This window comes from Narcine bancroftii, chromosome 4 (genome assembly GCF_036971445.1).
Source record: "Narcine bancroftii isolate sNarBan1 chromosome 4, sNarBan1.hap1, whole genome shotgun sequence".
Lineage (NCBI taxonomy): Eukaryota > Metazoa > Chordata > Chondrichthyes > Torpediniformes > Narcinidae > Narcine > Narcine bancroftii.
Window position 1 is genome coordinate 1,002,064 of NC_091472.1, and position 18,899 is coordinate 1,020,962.

Here is an 18,899-nt window from a genome sequence, read left to right on the forward strand (position 1 = left end):
TGAGCAGCGCCGGTCCATGGGATCAGTGTCCGATATGAGCAGCACCCACGGGGTTCAGTGCCGGACACAGGGTCCTGTCCCCTCTAACTCCAAGCTCCCACCAGGTGGAGAGGTTGGCTCGAACGCTCTTCCTCTGGAAGATTGACGTCCATGAACAGAAGGAGCAGGTTTATGAGATGCGCCGAAGAAATGAGGCTCTCGTCACCAACATGTTACCAGAGCATGTGGCCCGTCACTTCCTGGGATCCAGGAAGCAGGATGAGGTGGGTGAGGAAGTTCCCATCCCCCTCTCCACATTCCCCACCCTATCCCCACATCACCCACAGGCCCCTTTGGCCCTTCTAGTCTGTATTGAAGCTGTTTTCTTGCCCAGTCCCACTGAACTGCACCCAGTCCATATCCCTCCATTCCCCTCCCATCCACGTACCTGTCCAAATTCTTCTTAAATGTTAAAATTAAGCCCACATTCACCACTTCAGCTGGCAGCCCATTCCACCCCCCCCCAACTCTTTGTGTGAAGAAGTTCCCCCTCATGTTCCCCCTAAACTTTTCCCCTTTCACCCTTAACCCACGTCCTCTGGTTTGTATCTCACCCACCCTCAGTGCAAAAAGCCGACCTATATTTACTCTGTCTGTCCCCCTCATAATTTTAAATACCTCGATCAAATCTCCCCTCATTCTTCTACGGTCCAGGGAATAAAGTCCTAACCTGTTTAGCCTTTCCCTGTAACTCAGTTCCTGAAGTCCGACCACATCCTAGTAAAACGTCTCTGCACTGTTTCTATCTTATTGATCTCTTTCCTGTAGTTCGATAACCAAAACTGCACACAACTCCAAATTTGGCCTCACCAATGACTTTTGCAACTTTACCATAACATCCCAACTCCTGTACTCAGTACTTTGATTTATGAAGGCCAATGTGCCAAAAGCTCTCTTTACAACCCTATCCACCTGTGACACCACATTCAGGGAATTATGTATCTGTATTCCCAGATCCCTCTGTTCTACCACACTCCTCAGTGCCCGACCATTTACCGTGTACGTCCTTTCTTGGTTTGTCCAAAATACAACACCTCACACTTGTCTGCATTAAATTCCATCTGCCATTTCTCAGCCCATTATTCCAGCTGGTCCAGATCCCTCTGCAAGTTTTGAAAACCTTCCTCACTGTCCACAACGTCTCCGATCTTAGAGTCATCTGCAAACTTGCTGATCCAATTTACCACATTATCATCCAGATCATTAATATAGATGACACAACAATGGCCCCAGCACCAACCCCTGAGGGAACACCACGAGTCATAGGCCTCCAGTCTGAGGTGTCTTTTTGATTCTTTCTGATTTCTTTCATGAGGTTTTTCTTGCATTTTTTATTCTCCTCAAGAACCTCATTTGCTCCGTGTTGCCTGTCCCTGTTCTACCCCTCTCTCTTCTTCCGGACCAGATCCCCAGTATCCCTCGATAACCAAGGTTCCCTCTGCCTGTGAACCTCGCCTTTAATCCTGACAGGAACATACAAACTCTGTTCCCTTAAAATTTCACCTTTGAATATCGTCCACTTATCTCACACATCCTTGCCCGAAAACAACATCCCAATCCACACATTTTAGATCCTTTCTCATTTCCTCAAAATTGACCTTTCTCCAATTTAGAATCTTAACCCGAGGCCCAGACCCATCCTTCTCCTTAATTAACTTGAAACTAAAATAGGACATATGCAGTTAAGGGGAGGGCATTAAGGTCCGCAGAGGAACAGAGGGACCTGGGGGTTATGGTACAAAGTTATTTGAAGGTGGATTCCCATGTAGACAGGGTGATTAAGAAGACATATGGTATGCTGGCCTTCATAAATCATAGTCTGGTGTATAGGAATTGGGAACTGTTTAAGGCATTGGTGAGGCCAGATTTGGAGTGTTCATTTCTGGTCTCCAAATTATAGAAAGATATAGATAAGGTGGAGAGGATGCAGAGAAGATTTGCAAGGATGTTGCCTGTCTTACAGCATCTAGATTACAGGGAGAGATTAAGGAGACTGGGACTTTATTCATTGGAACGTAGATGGCTGAGAGGGGATTTGATAAAGGTATTTAAAATTATGAAGGGAATAGATAGACTAGACATAAATAGACTCTTTCCCCTGAGGGCAGAGGAGGTTGGAACAAGAGGGCATAAGTTAAGGGTAAGGGGGAAAAACTTTAGGAGAAATATTAGAGGATGCTTCTTCACTCAGAGAGTGGTGGCAGAACGGAATGATCCTCCAGAGGAGATAGTTGCAGCAGGGTCCCTTCTGTCATTTAAGAGAAGCTTGGATGTGTACATGGAGGTGAGGGGGTTGGAGGGTTATGGGCGGAGACTGGGAGTGGGGAGCTAGAGGAGTTGTTCAAGTGAACCGGCGCAGGCTCGAAGGGCCGACATGGCCTGTTTCAACGCTGTAAACTGTTATATAGTTATTATGTTCCCCTAGTCATATTTCTGTCACCTGTCCTGTCTCGGTCCCTAATAGGAGATCCAATATTGCCCTCTCTCTAGTTGTTCCCTCTATATACTGAACACATTTGACAAACTCTCTTTTACAGTCTGGGAGTCCCAGTCACTGTGGAAATTTAAAATCCCCGACGATCACAACCCTGTGTTTTCTACAGCTGTCTGCTATCTCCCTACAGATTTACTCCTCCAATTGTCATTGACCATTGGGTGTCTATAAAAAAGACCCATGAGTGTGGTCATACCTTTCCCGTTCCTCAGCTCCACCCATATACCCTTAGTAGACGAGCCCTCTGGTCTGTCCTGCCTGAGCACAGCTGTGATATTGTCCCTGATGACCAATCGTGATCTGTGTTGTCTCCATGTTGTTCAGGAGTTGTACAGCCAGGCATACGATGAAGTTGGTGTGATGTTTGCCTCAATGCCCAACTTCTCCGATTTCTACACGGAAGAGAACATAAACAATGGTGGGATTGAGTGCCTGCGCTTCCTCAATGAGATCATCTCCGACTTTGACGGTGTAAGTATCTGCAGACCGTGCGAGGTCACGAAGGATATCTCCGAGGAGGTGCGGAGCATGGGGACAGCAGGCATGGGAGATGTGTTCAGGGGGAAATAATGGTGTTTCACCCAGATGTTTCACCCAGGGACACCGACGGGACCTTTCACCCAGGGGTCACTGATGAGACCTTTCACCCGGGGACACCAACGGGACATTTCACCCGGACTCTGACGGGATGTTCACCCGGGGACACCGATGGGACCTTTCACCCGGGGACACCGACGGGACATTCACCCAGACACTGACTGGACCTATCACCCTGACACTGACGGGACCTTTCACCCGGGGACACAGACGGGACCTTTCACCTGGACACTGACGGGATGTTCCACCCAAGGACACCGATGGGATGTTTCAACTGGACACCGATGGGATGTTTCACCCGGGGACACCGATGGGACGATTCACCCGGACTCTGATCCAACTTCCTCCCCACCCCATTAAAGCTTCCACCAGCTCATGTTCCAACTTCATGGCTCTTCCTCCCTGGGTTATGGCCAACATCCTCCTGATCCTTTGACTCTGGGTCTCAGCCTCCACTCCCCTGACCCTGGGTCATGACCCCCCTGAGCCCAGATCACATCCCCCCTGAGCCTGAGACACAGCCTGAGTCTCTTGACCCCAGTACCCTTAGGTGTTGGACTCTGCCAGAATCCCAGACGGAAATGAGGAAGTGTACAGGAGAGAGATAGATCGGCTTGTTGAATGGTGTAACGACCACAACCTTGTGCTCAACGTCAGCAAAACCAAGGAGATGATTGTGGACTTCAGGAGGAAGTCAGGGGAACACGACCCAGTCCTCACCGAGGCCTCAGTAGTGGAGAGCGTCAAGCTTCAAATTCCTGGGTGTCAACATCTCCAAGGATCTGTCCTGGAGCATCCACATTGTTGCAATCACAAAGGCTCACCAGCGGATATACCTTTTGAGATGTCTGAAGAGATTTTGTATGTCACCAAAGAGTCTAGTAAACTTCTTCAGGAGAACCATAGAGAACATTCTGGCTGGTTACATCACTGTCTGATATGGAGGGACCTACTCCCAGGACAAGAATAAATTCCAGAGGGTTGTTAACTCGGCCTGCAACATCACAGGCACCAGACTTCACTCTATCAAGGACATCAACATGAGACGGGTTCTTAAAAAAGCAGCCTCTATCCTCAAAGACCCCCCACCTCCCAGGCCATGCCCTCTCCACCCTGCTACCATTGGGGAAAAGGTACAGGAGCCTGAAGACAAGCCCTCAGCGGCACGAGGATGGCTTCTTCCCCTCTGCCATCAGGTTCCTGAATGAACAGAAAGAATGTTGAAGCTGTGGAAAGGGGGCAGAGGAGATTTACCAGGATCTTGCCTGGATTGGGAAACAAGTCTTATGAAGCAAGGTTATCAGAGCTGGGACTTTCCTCTTTGGAGCGTAGAAGGGTGGGAGGAGACTTGATAGAGGTCTACAAGATTATGAGAGGCATAGATAGGGTGGACGACCAGCACCTGTTTCCAAGGGCGGGAATAGCAAACACCAGAGAATGTGTATAAAGTAACAAGAGGGAAGTTTTGGGGTGAAGTGCCAGTTGATGAAATAGACAAAGACAATGTGGTCAAACAATAATCATGGCCTTTATTAGCAGAAACTCATGGTACAATAATGAAAGACAATAGGTGCATATCCAGTTATACCCAAGGAGAGTGTCTTTAACAGTAGAGATAACATACAGCCAATGTTAGTACAGCAAGGCTCGCCAGAGGGGAGACAGGCAGCTTGGCAGACATTCACCAAACTCTCCCCCGGCAGAAGGGTTAAAATCAAAAGGACAGCTGCTAGGAAAGACGATACATGGATACCATGTTTGGCCTTGAGATACTCTAATAGCCAAAATGCGTCAGTATCTGGCAAGCAATGGAAATATAATGAGATGTTTTATGAATATGTCAGCCTATCAGGTTTTTTACGAATTCTGGTGCTTCGTCTCAAAACAGATGGTTCCTTTGCAACCTTGGGAACTGGTACAGGTCCTGGGTCTGTAGTGTGGGAAGGATTGACTTCTGGACCCACTCCAGATTTGCCAGCGTGAGGCAGTGGAACCTCAGCACGGCCATCTGAAAGCTGACTAGGGGTCACAGGCTGGGGGGGTGCGTCCAACTTCTCAGGCTCCCTCTAAGTAGGGGTGCAAGGAAGGGGTAAACCAGGCGAGGCCAGATCTCTTAGGGGTACAGTGTCAGTATTCCCATCTGGGAATTTAACATAAGCATAGTTGGGGTTACTCAACACTCAAAACGGTCAACCAGTTTACCTATCTTAGCTGCACCATTTCATCGGATGCAAGGATCGACAACGAGATAGACAACAGACTCGCCAAGGCAAATAGCGCCTTTGGAAGACTACACAAAAGAGTCTGGAAAAACAACCAACTGAAAAACCTCACAAAGATTAGCGCATACAGAGCCGTTGTCATACCCACACTCCTGTTCGGCTCCGAATCATGGGTCCTCTACCGGCATCACCTACGGCTCGTAGAACGCTTCCACCAACGTTGTCTCCGCTCCATCCTCAACATTCATTGGAGCGACTTCATCTCCAACATCGAAGTACTTGAGATGGCAAAGGCCGACAGCATAGAATCCACGCTGCTGAAGATCAAACTGCATTTGGTAGGTCACGTCTCCAGAATGGAGGACCATCGCCTTCCCAAGATCGTGTTATATGGCGAGCTCTCCACTGGCCACCGAGACAGAGGTGCACCAAAGAAGAGGTACAAGGACTGCCTAAAGAAATCTCTTGGTGCCTGCCACATTGACCACCGCCAGTGGGCTGATATCGCCTCAAACCATGCATCTTGGCGCCTCACAGTTCGGCGGGCAGCAACCTCCTTTGAAGAAGACCGCAGAGCCCTCCTCACTGACAAAAGACAAAGGAGGAAAAACCCAACACCCAACCCCAACCAACCAATTTTCCCTTGCAACCGCTGCAACCGTGTCTGCCTGTCCCGCATCGGACTTGTCAGCCACAAATGAGCCTGCAGCTGACGTGGACATTTACCCCTCCATAAATCTTCGTCCGCGAAGCCAAGCCATAGAAAGAAAAGAAAAGTTGGGGTTAGTATGCAGTAGCTGACTGGTTGGACTAGGGTGTCTTATCATTCTTGATTTTACTTTTGTGTTTAGTACTAAACATGTAGGCTACAGATTTCTGATCAGTGACAAAAGTAAATTTTCTGCCATCTAGAAAGTGTCTCCAGTAGTGAACAGCTTCAATAATAGCCTGGGCTTCTTTTTCAATGGCAGGATGTTTAAGTTCAAGTCTGCGTAACGTGCGGGAGAAGAATGCCACAGGTCTGCCCTTTTGATTAAGGGTTCCTGCCAAGGCATCAGTTTCCACTTGGAATAGGACATCCTCGTCAATGGACGAGAGTGCAGCTTTGGCAATATCAGCTTTAATCGAAAGCCTTCAAGGCCATTGGAGAGAGGAAAAGATTTAGTATCAAACAGAGGGAGTGCCTTTGTGGCATAGTCCCGAACCCATTTGCAGTAGTAGGAAAAGAATCCCATACATCTTTTAAGGGCTTTTCCTGAGTTTGGGGGTGGTAACTTCTTAAGGGGGGCCATTCTTTCCAGGTCGGGGCGGATTTCACCCTTGTGGACAATGTAGCCCAGAATGGGTAGCTCTGTCGCGTTGAACACACATTTGCCCTCGTTAAATGTAAGGTTGAGTTCTTTAGCTGTTAAAAATTTCTTTAAGTTGTTGTCATGCTCGGACTATGTTTTCCCACAGATAGTGACATTATCCAGATAGGGAAACGTACTCTGTAACTCATACGTCCTAACAATCTTATCCATTTCCCTCTGAAACACGGACACACCATTAGTGACCCTAAAAGGTACCCTTTTAAACTGGTATAACCCCCCATCAGCCTCAAAGGCTGTATAGGGCTATTCCCTTTTCTTAATGGGGATTTGGTGATAAGCTACTTTGAGGTCGATAGTGGAGTACACTTTGTATTGCGCTATCTGATTAATCATTTCATTGATGTGTGGCAGGGGGAGGCATCCAGGTTAGTGTAAGGGTTGATTATCTGGCTGTAGTTAATAGCCAGTCATTTCTTTGTGTGATTTTTCACAACTACCACTTGGGCCCACCATGGACTCTTACTAGGTTCAATTACTCCCTCTTAAGCAATCTCTGGGTCTCAGCTTTGATAAACTCGCAATCCTCTTTGCTGTAAGAACAGCTCTTAGTGGCAATTGGCTGATACTCAGGGGATAAATCACTGAAAATGGAGGGAGCGGACAGACCGCAGTAACTAGCGCGGGGATGGTAAGTGTGGGTAGTGGCCCACTGAAATTTAACACTACACTGTTCATCTGAGATTGAATATCTAACCCCAGTACCACAGGGGTGCAGAGCTCCTGTATAATAAAGAGCCACACATCAGCCAATGTACCTGCAAATTTAAAGTAACTTTACACTTGTCCGTACAGTTTTTGTAAGTTCACTACAAGCCATCGAAATCTTTCGGTTCGCTGGATATCTCAGCAAATTTAAGGCTCTGGCAACTCTCTCATGGATGTAGCTGTCAGTACTCCCCAAGTCTATTAGACAATCAAGAGTCTCACCATTCACCTCCCCCTTCATAGTCGACCATTCCAGTCCATAACATCCCCCAAGCTTTGGAGACAATTGAGCTATCACAGGGGATCTCTCCTCGCCGTCACTTGAAGTCAATTCAGCCTGCTCGTCTGAAGGTGCCCCCTTTTCACAGTTGTCTTCCATTCTTGCAGCTCCAGGACACATTTTCTTGATGCTTCTCTTCTTTTCTTATCACCCACTTTACACGCTTCAGCGAAGTGGCCGAGTTTCCCACAATAGCTGCAGGTAGCAAATCGAGCCGGGCACTTCTGTCTGGGGTGCCAGCTCTTATCACAGAAGTAGCATTTTTCAGGTGTTCGCCTTTTTCTTTCCTTTGGGGTTCCAGCACTCCTGGATGTTTCCCCTTCGGTTTCTAGCATTTCACTGGACCACATGGCACTTCTCAGTGTTTGGGCGAGAGTGACTGCCCGGTCGTAGGTTAAGGGCTTCGTCTCCAGCAGCCTCTGTCGGATGTAACTGGAGTCAATCCCATTGACAAAAGCATCCAGCTTCAAGGCATTGCGGTGTTGTTGCACATTGACTGCCCTGACATCACATTCGTTTGCCAGTCGAGGGCCAGTGTATAGGCAGCATCACTTTCCCCGGGTTTCTGGCAACTAGTCAGTAACTGGTGTCGAGCAAGCACCACGTTCCGTGCCACTGCATTGTAAACAGTCAGACGTTCCCGGGCTATGGCCAGAGGGGTAGCTCCTTGCGTAACAGCGAAAGAGACCTCACCCAGCAAAGAGTTCAGGTGGCCCCCACTGTATCGCCTCATCGACCACATTGTTTCGAGCCATGTAGTAATCGAAACAAGCAATCCAGTGGTTGAAAATTTCTCTGGCCCTCGGGGCAGACTGGTTGATTATCAGCCGCTCTGGCTTGAGGGCTACATCCATTTCTACTAATAAAATTGAAGTGCCAGTTGATGAAGTCGACAAAGACGATGTGGTCAAACAATAATCATGGCTTTTATTACCAGAAACTCATGGTACAATAATGAAAGACAATAGGTGCATATACAGTTGTACCCAAGCGGAGTGTCCTTAACAGTAGAGATAATCCACAGCCAATGTTAGTACAGCAAGGCTCGCCAGGGGGAGACAGGCAGCTTGGCAGACATTCACCACAGGGGGAGATGTCAGGGGTAGATTTTTTTTTACACAGAAAGTGTGGGGGTCTGGAATGTCTTGCCAGGGATGGTGGTGGAGGCTGAAACATTGGGGACATTTAAGAGATTCTTGGCCGGACACATGGATGGAAGAAAAATAGAGTGTTACGGAGTAGGGAGGGTTTAGTACATTTTTTAAGGAATATATGGGTTGGCACAACATTGAGGGCCGAAGGGCCTGTACTGTGCTATAGTATCGATGACTGATGAACCCCAGACATTGTCTGACTGTGACTTTTCCTGCACTATTTTTATTTATTGTCGTGACTTGTTCATGGCAATAAATTCTGGCCCTGGCCCTGGTCCTGGCCCTGGCCCTGGCCCTGGCCCCAGTCCTGGCCCTGGCCCCAGTCCTGGCCCTGGTGACCTGTCGTGGTTTCTCTGCTCAGTTACTAGATGAGCCGCGGTTCCGGAGCATCACCAAAATCAAGACCATCGGCAGCACCTACATGGCGGCTTCCGGCCTGATCCCAGAGCATAGCCTCAACTACCACAGCACCATCCAGGTAAGGCAGCACAACGAGGGGTCCGGAATCCCTTCCTCCATCCCTTGCATCCTCCCACCCATTCCATCCCCACCCCTTCCCCCACTCTCCCACCCCTTCCATCCCCACCCCTTCCCCCTACTCTCCCACCCCTTCCCCACCCATTCCATCCCCACCCCTTCCCCCTACCCACCCACCCCTTCCCCCTACTCTCCCACTCCTTCCCCACCCACACTTCCATCCCCACACCTTCCCCCTACCCACCCACCCCTTCCCCCTACTCTCCCACCCCTTCCCCACCCAAACTTCCATCCCCTCACCTTCCCCCTATCCACCTACCCCTTCCCTCTACTCTCCCACCCCTCCCCCACCCACACTTCCATCCCCACACCTTCCCCCTACCCACCCACCCCTTCCCCCTACTCTCCCACCCACTCCCCCCCCCACACTTCCATCCCCACACCTTCCGCCTACCCACCCACCCCTTCCCCCTACTCTCCCACCCACTCCCCCCCCCACACTTCCATCCCCACACCTTCCCCCTACCCACCCACCCCTTCCCCCTACTCTCCCACCCACTCCCCCCCCCACACTTCCATCCCCACACCTTCCCCCTACCCACCCACCCCTTCCCCCTACTCTCCCACCCACTCCCCCCCCCACACTTCCATCCCCACACCTTCCCCCTACCCACCCACCCCTTCCCCCTACTCTCCCACCCATTCCCCCATCTACACTTCCATCCCCACACCTTCCGCCTACCCACCCACCCCTTCCCCCTACTCTCCCACCCACTCCCCCCCCCCACACTTCCATCCCCACACCTTCCCCCCACCCCAAAATCAGCAGTGGGGAGGGCAGAGAAGAACGTTATCTTGCAACATGGTCTGCATTACTTGGGCAGGAACGGAGGTGGAGTTTCCCCCAGACAAGTGTGAGGTGGTCAGTGAAACCAGGGCCGGACGTATACAGTAAGCAAGGGAATCCTTGGGAGCGATATCCGGGCCCACAGACACATGGTTTCGTGGAGGTTCCCGCACAAGTAGACACGATAAAGGTGTTTGGTGCACGTTCATTCGAGTAGAAGGACATGAAGATATTGAGATCTGCAAGGAGAATGCGGACGTTCTCGGTCTCTGTCTATATTACACAGGAGGTGCTGGGTGTGCAGCAGGGCAGTGCGCTGAATCTGTCCTCAGGGCTGATGGGATATATCCCAGGTTCTTGTGTGAGGCAAAGAGAGGAGATTGCTGAGACCTAGACAGAAACCTTCGTATCCCCTTCACCCCGGGTCGGTTCCAGAAGTGTGTGTGTGTGTGTGTGTGTGTGTGTGTGTGTGTGTGTGTGTGTGTGTGTGTGTGTGTGTGTGTGTGTGTGAGTGGCCCCATGTAGGAGAGTGATTAGAGGCTTTGTCAAGCAGAGGCTGTTTGGCGAGCGGAGGCTGAGGACCAGTTTGATTCCAGTGAGGTAAGGTCTTTGATTTTGAGGTAGGAAGAGTTAATGGAGACAGCAGCTCGGGCAATGGATGCTCAGAATGCAGGATGTGGGAAATCCTGGAGAGCACAAGTGTCCCTGACTACTCGTGCAAGAGCTGCATCCAGCTGCAGCTCCTGGGAGACTGAGTTGGGGAGCTGGAGCTGGATGGACTCCAGATCATTCAGGAGGCAGATTTAGTGATAGAAAGAAGCTTCAGAGTGATGGTCACCCCCAAAAGGCAGGAGGCAGGTAGCTTGGTGGCTGTTTGGGGAGGGAAGGGGGAGAGGCCAACAATGTAGTCACCCCTGTGGCCATTCCCCTCACAACAAGCATAATGTTTTCGATACTGTTGAGGGGATGATTTACCAGGGACAAGTTGTGGTGGTCACATCTCAAACACAGAGGCTGGCCCTCGGCTCAGAAGGGAAGGGGGGAGGAGAGGAGAGTGATGGTGATTGGGGACTTGTTGTTAGGAGAACAGATACGAGGCTCCTGGATGGTTTGTTGCCTCCAAGGTTCCACGGTCAGGGACATCTCTGATCGAGTTCACTGCACTCTGGAGGGGGAGAGCAAGCAGCCGGATGTCGTGGTCTACGTGGGGATCAATTACATAGATAAAGTGGGGATGAGGTCCTCAAAAAGGATTATAGGAAGTTAGGGAAGAAGTTAAAAAGCTGGACCTCGGGATGGTGATCTCAGGATTGCTGCCTGTGCCAGGCACCAGAAGGGGAGAAACAGGAAGTTGTGGCCGATGAGCATGTGGCTGAAGAGTTGGTTCAGTGGGCAAGGGTGAAAAAGGACGGGCTGCACCTGAACTGGAGGGGAACCAATATCCTGGTGGGCAGGTTTGTTAGAGCTGTTGGGGAGGGTTTAAACTTGTTTGGCAGGGGGTGGGAACTAGAATGTGATGGCAGAGATTAGGGCAGAAGGTTAAAAGCATGATGTGTGTTCTGAGTTGGGGAGGAAGGACGAGCAGGGGACAGAACATAAAAGCAGCCAGTTAGAGGGGTGGAAATGTGTCTACTTCAACACTGGGAGTATCAGGAATAAAGGGGATGAACTTAGAGCTTGGATCAGTACGTGGAACCACAATGTTGTGGCCGTTACAGAGACTTGGTTGGAGGAAGGGCAGGATCGGCTGATGCAGGTACTGGGTTTTAGGGGTTTTAAAAGGAATAGGATGGGAGGTAGAAGAGGGGGTGGGGGAGTAGCATCACTGGTCAGGAACAGTATCATGGCTGTAGAAAGGGAGGAGGCTGCAGAGGGAGGATCCAATGTGTCAGTGTGGGTGCAAATCAGAAAGAGGAAGGGAGCTGTCACTGTGCTTGGGAATCCTCTACAGGCCCCCAAATATTCCTCGGTACATTGAGGGGCAGATCAGCAGGCAGATTTTGGAAAGGTGGGAAATACAGGGTTGTAGTTATGGGTGATTTTAACTTACCTAATATGGATTGGCTACAAGAGGGATGGATGGATGGGGCTGAATTTGTCAGGTGTGTTCAGGAAGAATCCTGTGTGGACTGGCCGACGAGAGGAGAGGCCAGACTGGATCTGGTTCTGGGGAATGAACCTGGTCAGGGGGCGGACCTCTCGGTGGGGGACCATTTTGGTGAGAGTGACCACAACTCCCTGAGCTTCAACATTGCTATGGAAACTGTCAATCTGGGCAAGTGTTTAACTGGGAAAGGGCTAATTATGAAGGGATGAGGCAGGAACTAGCGAGAGTACATTGGAAACAGATGTTTAAGGGTGAAAGCACAGAAGTAACGTGGAGGGAGTTTAGGGATCACTTGGGCAGGGTTCGGGAGAGGTTTGTCCCACTGGGACAGGGAAGAGATGGTTTGAAAAGGGAACAGAGGCTGACAAAACAGGTCAGGCAACTAGTCAAGAGGAAGAAGGAAGCACATGTTAGATATAGGAAGCAGGAAACAGGAAGGGCTCATGAGAACTATATGGTAGTCAGGAAGGAGACTGAGAAAGGAGCTCGAAGGGGGAATGAGAAGGCCTTGTCATGTGTCTGTGAAGAACAGAAGGATGATGAGAATGAAGATGGGGCCTCTAAAGGATAAAGGAGGCAACATGTGCCTGGAGGCGGAGGAGGTTGGGGAGGCCCTAAATGAACACTTTGCATCAGTATTCACAAGAGAAAAGGACCTTGATCAGGGTGAGGCTGGAATAGAACAGGCCTGTGTGATGCACAATGTGGAGATTAAGGAAGAGGAAGTGTTGGATCTTCTTAAAAACCTGAAGATTGATAAGTCCCCGGGTCTGGATGTGATAAACCCCAGGCTGCTGTGGGAAGGGAGGGAAGAGAGAGCTGGGGCAGTAGCTATGATCTTTGAATCCTCCTTGGCCACAAGGGAGGTGCCGGAGGATTGGAGAATGGCAAATGTAGTCCCCTTGTTTAAAAAAGGTAACAGGGAGAATCCTGGGAATTCTAGACCAGTGAGTCTTACATCAATGGGACGTAAACTAATGGAGAGGGTTCATAAGGATAGGATCTATGAGCATTTGGAGAAGTCCAGTCTACTCAAGCATAGTCAGCATGGCTTTGTGAAGGGAAGGTCGTGCCTCACGAGTCTAATTGAGTTTTTTTAAGAGATAAAATTAATTGTTGAGGGTCAGGTGGTAGATGTGGTCGACATGGATTTTAGCAAGGCATTTGACAGGATTCCCCACGAGAAACATCCAGAAAGTCATGGGATCAGTGGAACCTTGGCCGTATGGATAAAAAATTGACTTACAGGTAGAAAGCAGAGAGTATAGTGGAAGGAAAGTTTTCTGCCTGGAGGTCGGTGACTTGTGGAGGGGCCACAGGGATCTGTTCTGGGACCCCTGCTCTTTGTGATGTTTATAAATGACCTGGATGAAGAGGCGGAAGGATGGGTCAGTAAGTTTGTGAATGACATGAAGGTTGGAGGAGATGCGGATGGAGCTGAAGGTTGTCGAAGGTTAAAAAGGATGTAGACAGGATGCAGAGTTGGGCAGAAAAGTGGCAGATGGAGTTCAATCCGGATAAGTGTGAGGTGATGCATTTTGAAGGACAAACCAGAAGGCCGAGTCCAGGGTTAATGGTCGGTTACTTTAGAGTATGGATGAACAGAGGGACCTTGGGGCCCAAACCCATACATCCCTCAAGGTCACTGCACAGGTTGATAGGATAGTTAAGAAGGACTATAGAATGCTGGGATTCATTAATAGGGGGATTGAGTTCAGGAATACAGAGGTCATGTTGAAACTCTACAAATCTCTGGTGAGACCAAATTTAGAGTATTGTGTTCTGTTCTGGTCACCTCAGGAAGGATGTGGAAGCTGTTGAGAGGGGGCAGAGGAGATTCACCAGGATGTTGCCTGGATTGGGAAACAAATCTATGAGGCAAGGTTGGCAGAGCTGGGACTTTTCTCTTTGGAGTGTAGAAGGATGAGAGGAGACTTGATGGAGGTCTACAAGATTCTGAGAGGCAGAGAAAGGGTGGACGGCCAGTGCCTGTTTCCCAGGGCAGGATCAGCAAACACCAGAGGACATGTGTACAAACTGAAGGGAGGGAAGTTTAGGGGAAACATCAGGGATGTTTTTTTTATATACAGAGAGTTGTGGGGGCCTGGAATGTGTGGCCAGGGATGGTGGTGGAGGCTGGAATATTGGGGGCATTTAAGAGACTCTTAGACAGGCAATTAGATGGAGTAAAAATAGAGGATTATGGGGTAGGGAGGGTTTAGTAATTTTTTTAAAGAAGAAAACATATAGGTCGGCACAACATCGAGGGCCGAAGAGGTCTATGTTCTAAACCATGAAAGGACATACACAGTAAATGGTCAGGCACTGAGGAGTGTAGAGGAACAGAGGGATCCTGGAATACAGATTTATAATTCCCTGAAAGTGTTATCACATGTGGATAGGGTTGTAAAGAGAGCTTTTTGGCATCTTGGCCTTCATAAATCAGAGAATTGAGTCCAGGAGTTGGGATGTGATGGTAAAGTTGTATAAGACATTGGTGAGGCCAAATTTGGAGAATTGTGTGCAGTTCTGGTCGCCAAACTACAGGAAAGATATCAATAAGATAGAAAGAGTGCAGAGAAGATTTACTAGGATGTTACCTGAACTTCAGGAACTGAGTTATAGGGAAAGGTTAAACAGCTTTGGACCATTCCCTGGAGCGGAGAAGAATGAGGGGAGATTTGATCGAGGTATTTAAAATGATGAGGGGGGCAAACAGAGTAAATGTAGATGGGCTTTTTGCACTGAGGGAGGATGAGATACAAACCAGAGGACATGGGTTAAGGATGAAAGGGGAAAAGTTTAGGGGGAACATGAGGGGGAACTTCTTCACACAGAGTGGTGGGAGTGTGGAACGAGCTGCCAACTGAGGTGTGTGTGAGTGTCTGTATCTGTGTGTGAGTGTGTCCATGTCCATGTTTGAGTGTCCATGTTCATGCGTTTCTGTGTCTGTGTCCATGTTCGAGTGTCCATGTTCATGCATTTCTGTGTCTGTGTACATGCTCGAGTGTCTGTGTCCATGTGTATGTCCCTGTCTGAGTGTCTGTGTGTGTGGTCCATGTCTATATGTGTCTCCATGTTTGTGTCCATGTCCATATGTTTGTGTCTGTATCCATGTTCAAGTGTCTGTGTCTGTGTGTCCGTATCCGTGTTCAAGTGTCCGTGTCCATGTGTTTGTGTGTCCGTGTGTGAGTCTGTGTCCATGTGTGTGTGTCCCTGTGTGAGTGTCTGTGTGTTTGTGTGTGGTCCATGTTCGAGTGTCCATATGTGTGAATGTTCATGTCTATGTGTGTTGTGTCCATGTGAGTCTCCATGTTTGTGTCCATGTCCATCTGTTTGTGTCCGTATCCATGTTCGTGTCTGTGTCTGTGTGTTCGTATCTGTGTTCAAGTGTCTGTGTGTTTGTGTGTCCGTGTCCGCATGTGTGAGAGTCCATGTCCATGTGTTTGTGTGTCCGTGACCACGTTCAAGTCTCCGTGTGTGTGTTTGTGTGTCCTTGTCCATGTGTGTGTGTCCTTGTCTGTGTCCAATTTCAAGTGTCCATGTCCGTGTGCTTGTGCTCGTATCCATGTTTGAGTGTCCATGTGTGTGTGTCCGTGCCAGTGTATTTGTGACTGTGTCCATGATTGAGAGTCCATGTGTTTGTATGTCTGTGTCCATGTTCGAGTGACCGTGTGTTTGTGTGTTCGTGTCTGTGTTTGACTGTCCATGTCTGTGTGTTTGTGTGTATCTGTCCATATTCCAGTGTCCCTGTATTTGTGTGGCAGTGTCCATGTTCGAGTGTCCGTATGTTTGTGTGTCCATGACCATATTTGAGTATCTGTGTTTATGTGTCTCTGTCCATGTTTGAGTGTCCATGTATTTGTGTGGCCGTGTCCATGTTTGTGTGTCCATGTCCATGTTTGAGTGTCTGTGTGTTTGTGTGTCCATGTCCATATTCGAGTGTTTGTGTCTGTGTGTTTGTGTGTCTGTGTCCACGTTCAAGTCTCCATGTGTGAGTGTCCATGTGTTTGTGTGTCTGTGTCCGAGTGTGTGTTTCCATGTCCATGTTCGAGTGTCCATGTCTGTGTGTTTGTGTGTATCTGTCCATATTCCAGTGTCCATGTGTTTGTGTGTCCATGTCCATTTTCGAGTGTCCGTGTGTTTGTGTGTCTGTGTCCACGTTCAAGTCTCCGTGTGTGAGTGTCCGTGTGTTTGTGTGTCTGTGTCCAAGTGTGTGTGTGTGTCCAATTTCAAGTGTTCATGTCCGTTTGCGTATGTGTCCGTGTCCATATTTGAATGTCCATGTGTTTGTGTGTCCGTCTCCATATTCGAGTGTCAGTGTGTTTGTGTTTCCATGTCCATGTTTGAGTGTCTGTGTGTTTGTGTGTATCTGTCCATATTCCAGTGTCCGTGTGTTTGTGTGGCTGTGTCCATGTTCGAGTGTCTGTGTATTTGTGTGGCTGTGTCCGTGTTTGTGTGTCCATGTCCATGTTTGAGTGTCTATGTGTTTGTGTGTCCGTCTCCATATTCGAGTGTCCGTGTGTTTGTGTGTCCGTGTCCATATTCGAGTGTCCATGTGTTTGTGTGTCTGTGTCCATGTTGGAGTGTCCGTGTGTTTGTGTGTCTGTGTCCATATTCGAGTGTCCATGTGTTTGTGTGTCTGTGTCCATGTTGGAGTGTCCGTGTGTTTGTGTGTCCATGTCCATATTCTTGTGTCTGTGTCCGTGTGTTTGTGTGTCTGTGTCCATGTTTGAGTGTCTATGTGTTTTTGTCCATATTCGAATGTCCATGACCATGTGTTTGTGTGTCCATGTCCATATTCGAGTGTCCGTGTCTATGCCATGTGCCTGTGGGCTCTGGGTAATGTTCCCTCTCGGTTTTCCAGCGGCAGGCGTGCGGCTCGGATTGGAACCGCTGGCAGCATCTGGCTGAGCTGGCTGACTTTGCCTTGGCCATGAAAGTCACCTTGATGAACATCAATTACCAGTCCTTCAATAACTTCATGCTGCGGATTGGTAAGAGGCTGTGGGATTGGTGGGGAGTGGGTCGGATTCCAGAACCTTCTCCTGGCGGCCGAGTGCCTCGCGAGTCCTGGCCACATACTCAGCCTCCGTCTTTCTGCTGCTTCCTCCAGGACTGAACAAGGGTGGAGTCCTTGCGGGAGTGATCGGGGCTCGGAAACCACACTACGACATCTGGGGCAACACAGTGAACGTGGCCAGCAGGATGGAGTCCACCGGTCACATGGGCAGCATCCAGGTGGGGGCATGTGGGGCCGGGTCAGAGAATGGGGCTCAGCACACACCTCAGTGAACAGACCACACACAGACCCAACCCCACTCCTGGCATAAACACAACCCGTCCTGCATGTCTACTCAGTCTGAACCCCCACAACCTGTCCCACCTATATAACATAGATCCACATAATAATCACAGCACAAAAACAGGACAGTTCGGCCCTTCTAGTCCATGCTGAACATCTTCTCCCACCTAGTCCCATTGACCTGTACCTGGTTCATAATCCTCCACAACTCTCCCATCCATACACCTATCCAACTTTTCCTTGTATATTAAAATCAAACCTGCATCTACCATTTTGGTCGGAAGTTCATTCCACATTCCCCCCACTGTCTGCATGAAGAAATTCCCCTAAACTTTTCCCCCTTCAATCTCAATCAATCCTTGCTCTCTTGTTTGAATCTTCCCCACTCTCAGTGGGTAAAGCTTGTCCACATCGACTCTATCTGTCCCCCTTATAATTTTGAATACCTCCATTAGATCACCCCTCAACCTTCTACGCTCCAGAGAATAAAGTCCCAGTCTGCTTAAACGTTCCCTGTAACTCAAACCCTGAAACCCCAGCAACATTCTTGTAAACCTCCTCTGAACTCTCTGTTCTGTTTATATCCTTCCTGTAATTTGGCGACCAAAACTGCACATAAATTCCAAATTTGGCCTCACCAATGCCTTGTACAACTTCAACATGACATCCCAACTCCTGTACTCAATACTCTGATTGATGAAGGCCAACACACCAAAAGCTTTCTTCACCACCCTATCTACATGTGTCTCCACTTTCAGGGAATTATGTTCCAGAATTCCTAAACCTTTTTGTTCTACTGAACTCCTCAATCATCTGGGCTGATTCACCATTCTTTACATCTCCAGTCAGGTCACTGGTCTGGGTGCTGCTGGGACCGTGTAACCTGTCACATGGTCAGGTGGTCGGTGTCTAAACCAGCTCTCCCACAAGATGGTGTTGGGGTACATGGTGGGAATGGGAGGGGTTGAAATGGAGAAATGGGGGCTGCAACAGGGGGTCTAGGACAGAGAAGTGAAGGGGTGGGATAGAGAAGTGGGGGCTAGGACGGAGAATTTAATTTAGACATATAGCATGGTAACAGACCCTTCCAGCCCATGAGTCCGTGCCACCCAATTAACCTGCACCCCAATATGTTTTGAACGGTGGGAGGAAACTGGAGCCCCCCTGGGGGAAACCCATGCAGACATGGGGGGGGGGGGGGTGGAAATCATACAAACTCCTTACAGACAGCGCAGGATTCAAACCCGGTCCCAATCGCTGGTGCTAACCACACCAAACATACCGGAGAAGTGGAGGGTT

At 49.2% G+C, this 18,899-nt stretch overlaps 1 protein-coding gene across 3 annotated transcripts in view; it reads left to right on the forward strand.

The window, feature by feature from the left end:
• Positions 1-18,899, forward strand: part of adcy3a (adenylate cyclase 3a) — a 163,567-nt gene that overhangs the window by 141,055 nt on the left and 3,613 nt on the right. For all 3 annotated transcript variants that reach the window (XM_069930586.1, XM_069930587.1, XM_069930588.1), the window contains 5 exons: positions 105-263; positions 2,858-3,004; positions 9,226-9,342; positions 17,163-17,292; positions 17,412-17,536. In XM_069930586.1, coding sequence (XP_069786687.1) covers positions 105-263; positions 2,858-3,004; positions 9,226-9,342; positions 17,163-17,292; positions 17,412-17,536 — 678 coding nt within the window. The remainder of the gene's footprint in view (positions 1-104; positions 264-2,857; positions 3,005-9,225; positions 9,343-17,162; positions 17,293-17,411; positions 17,537-18,899) is intronic.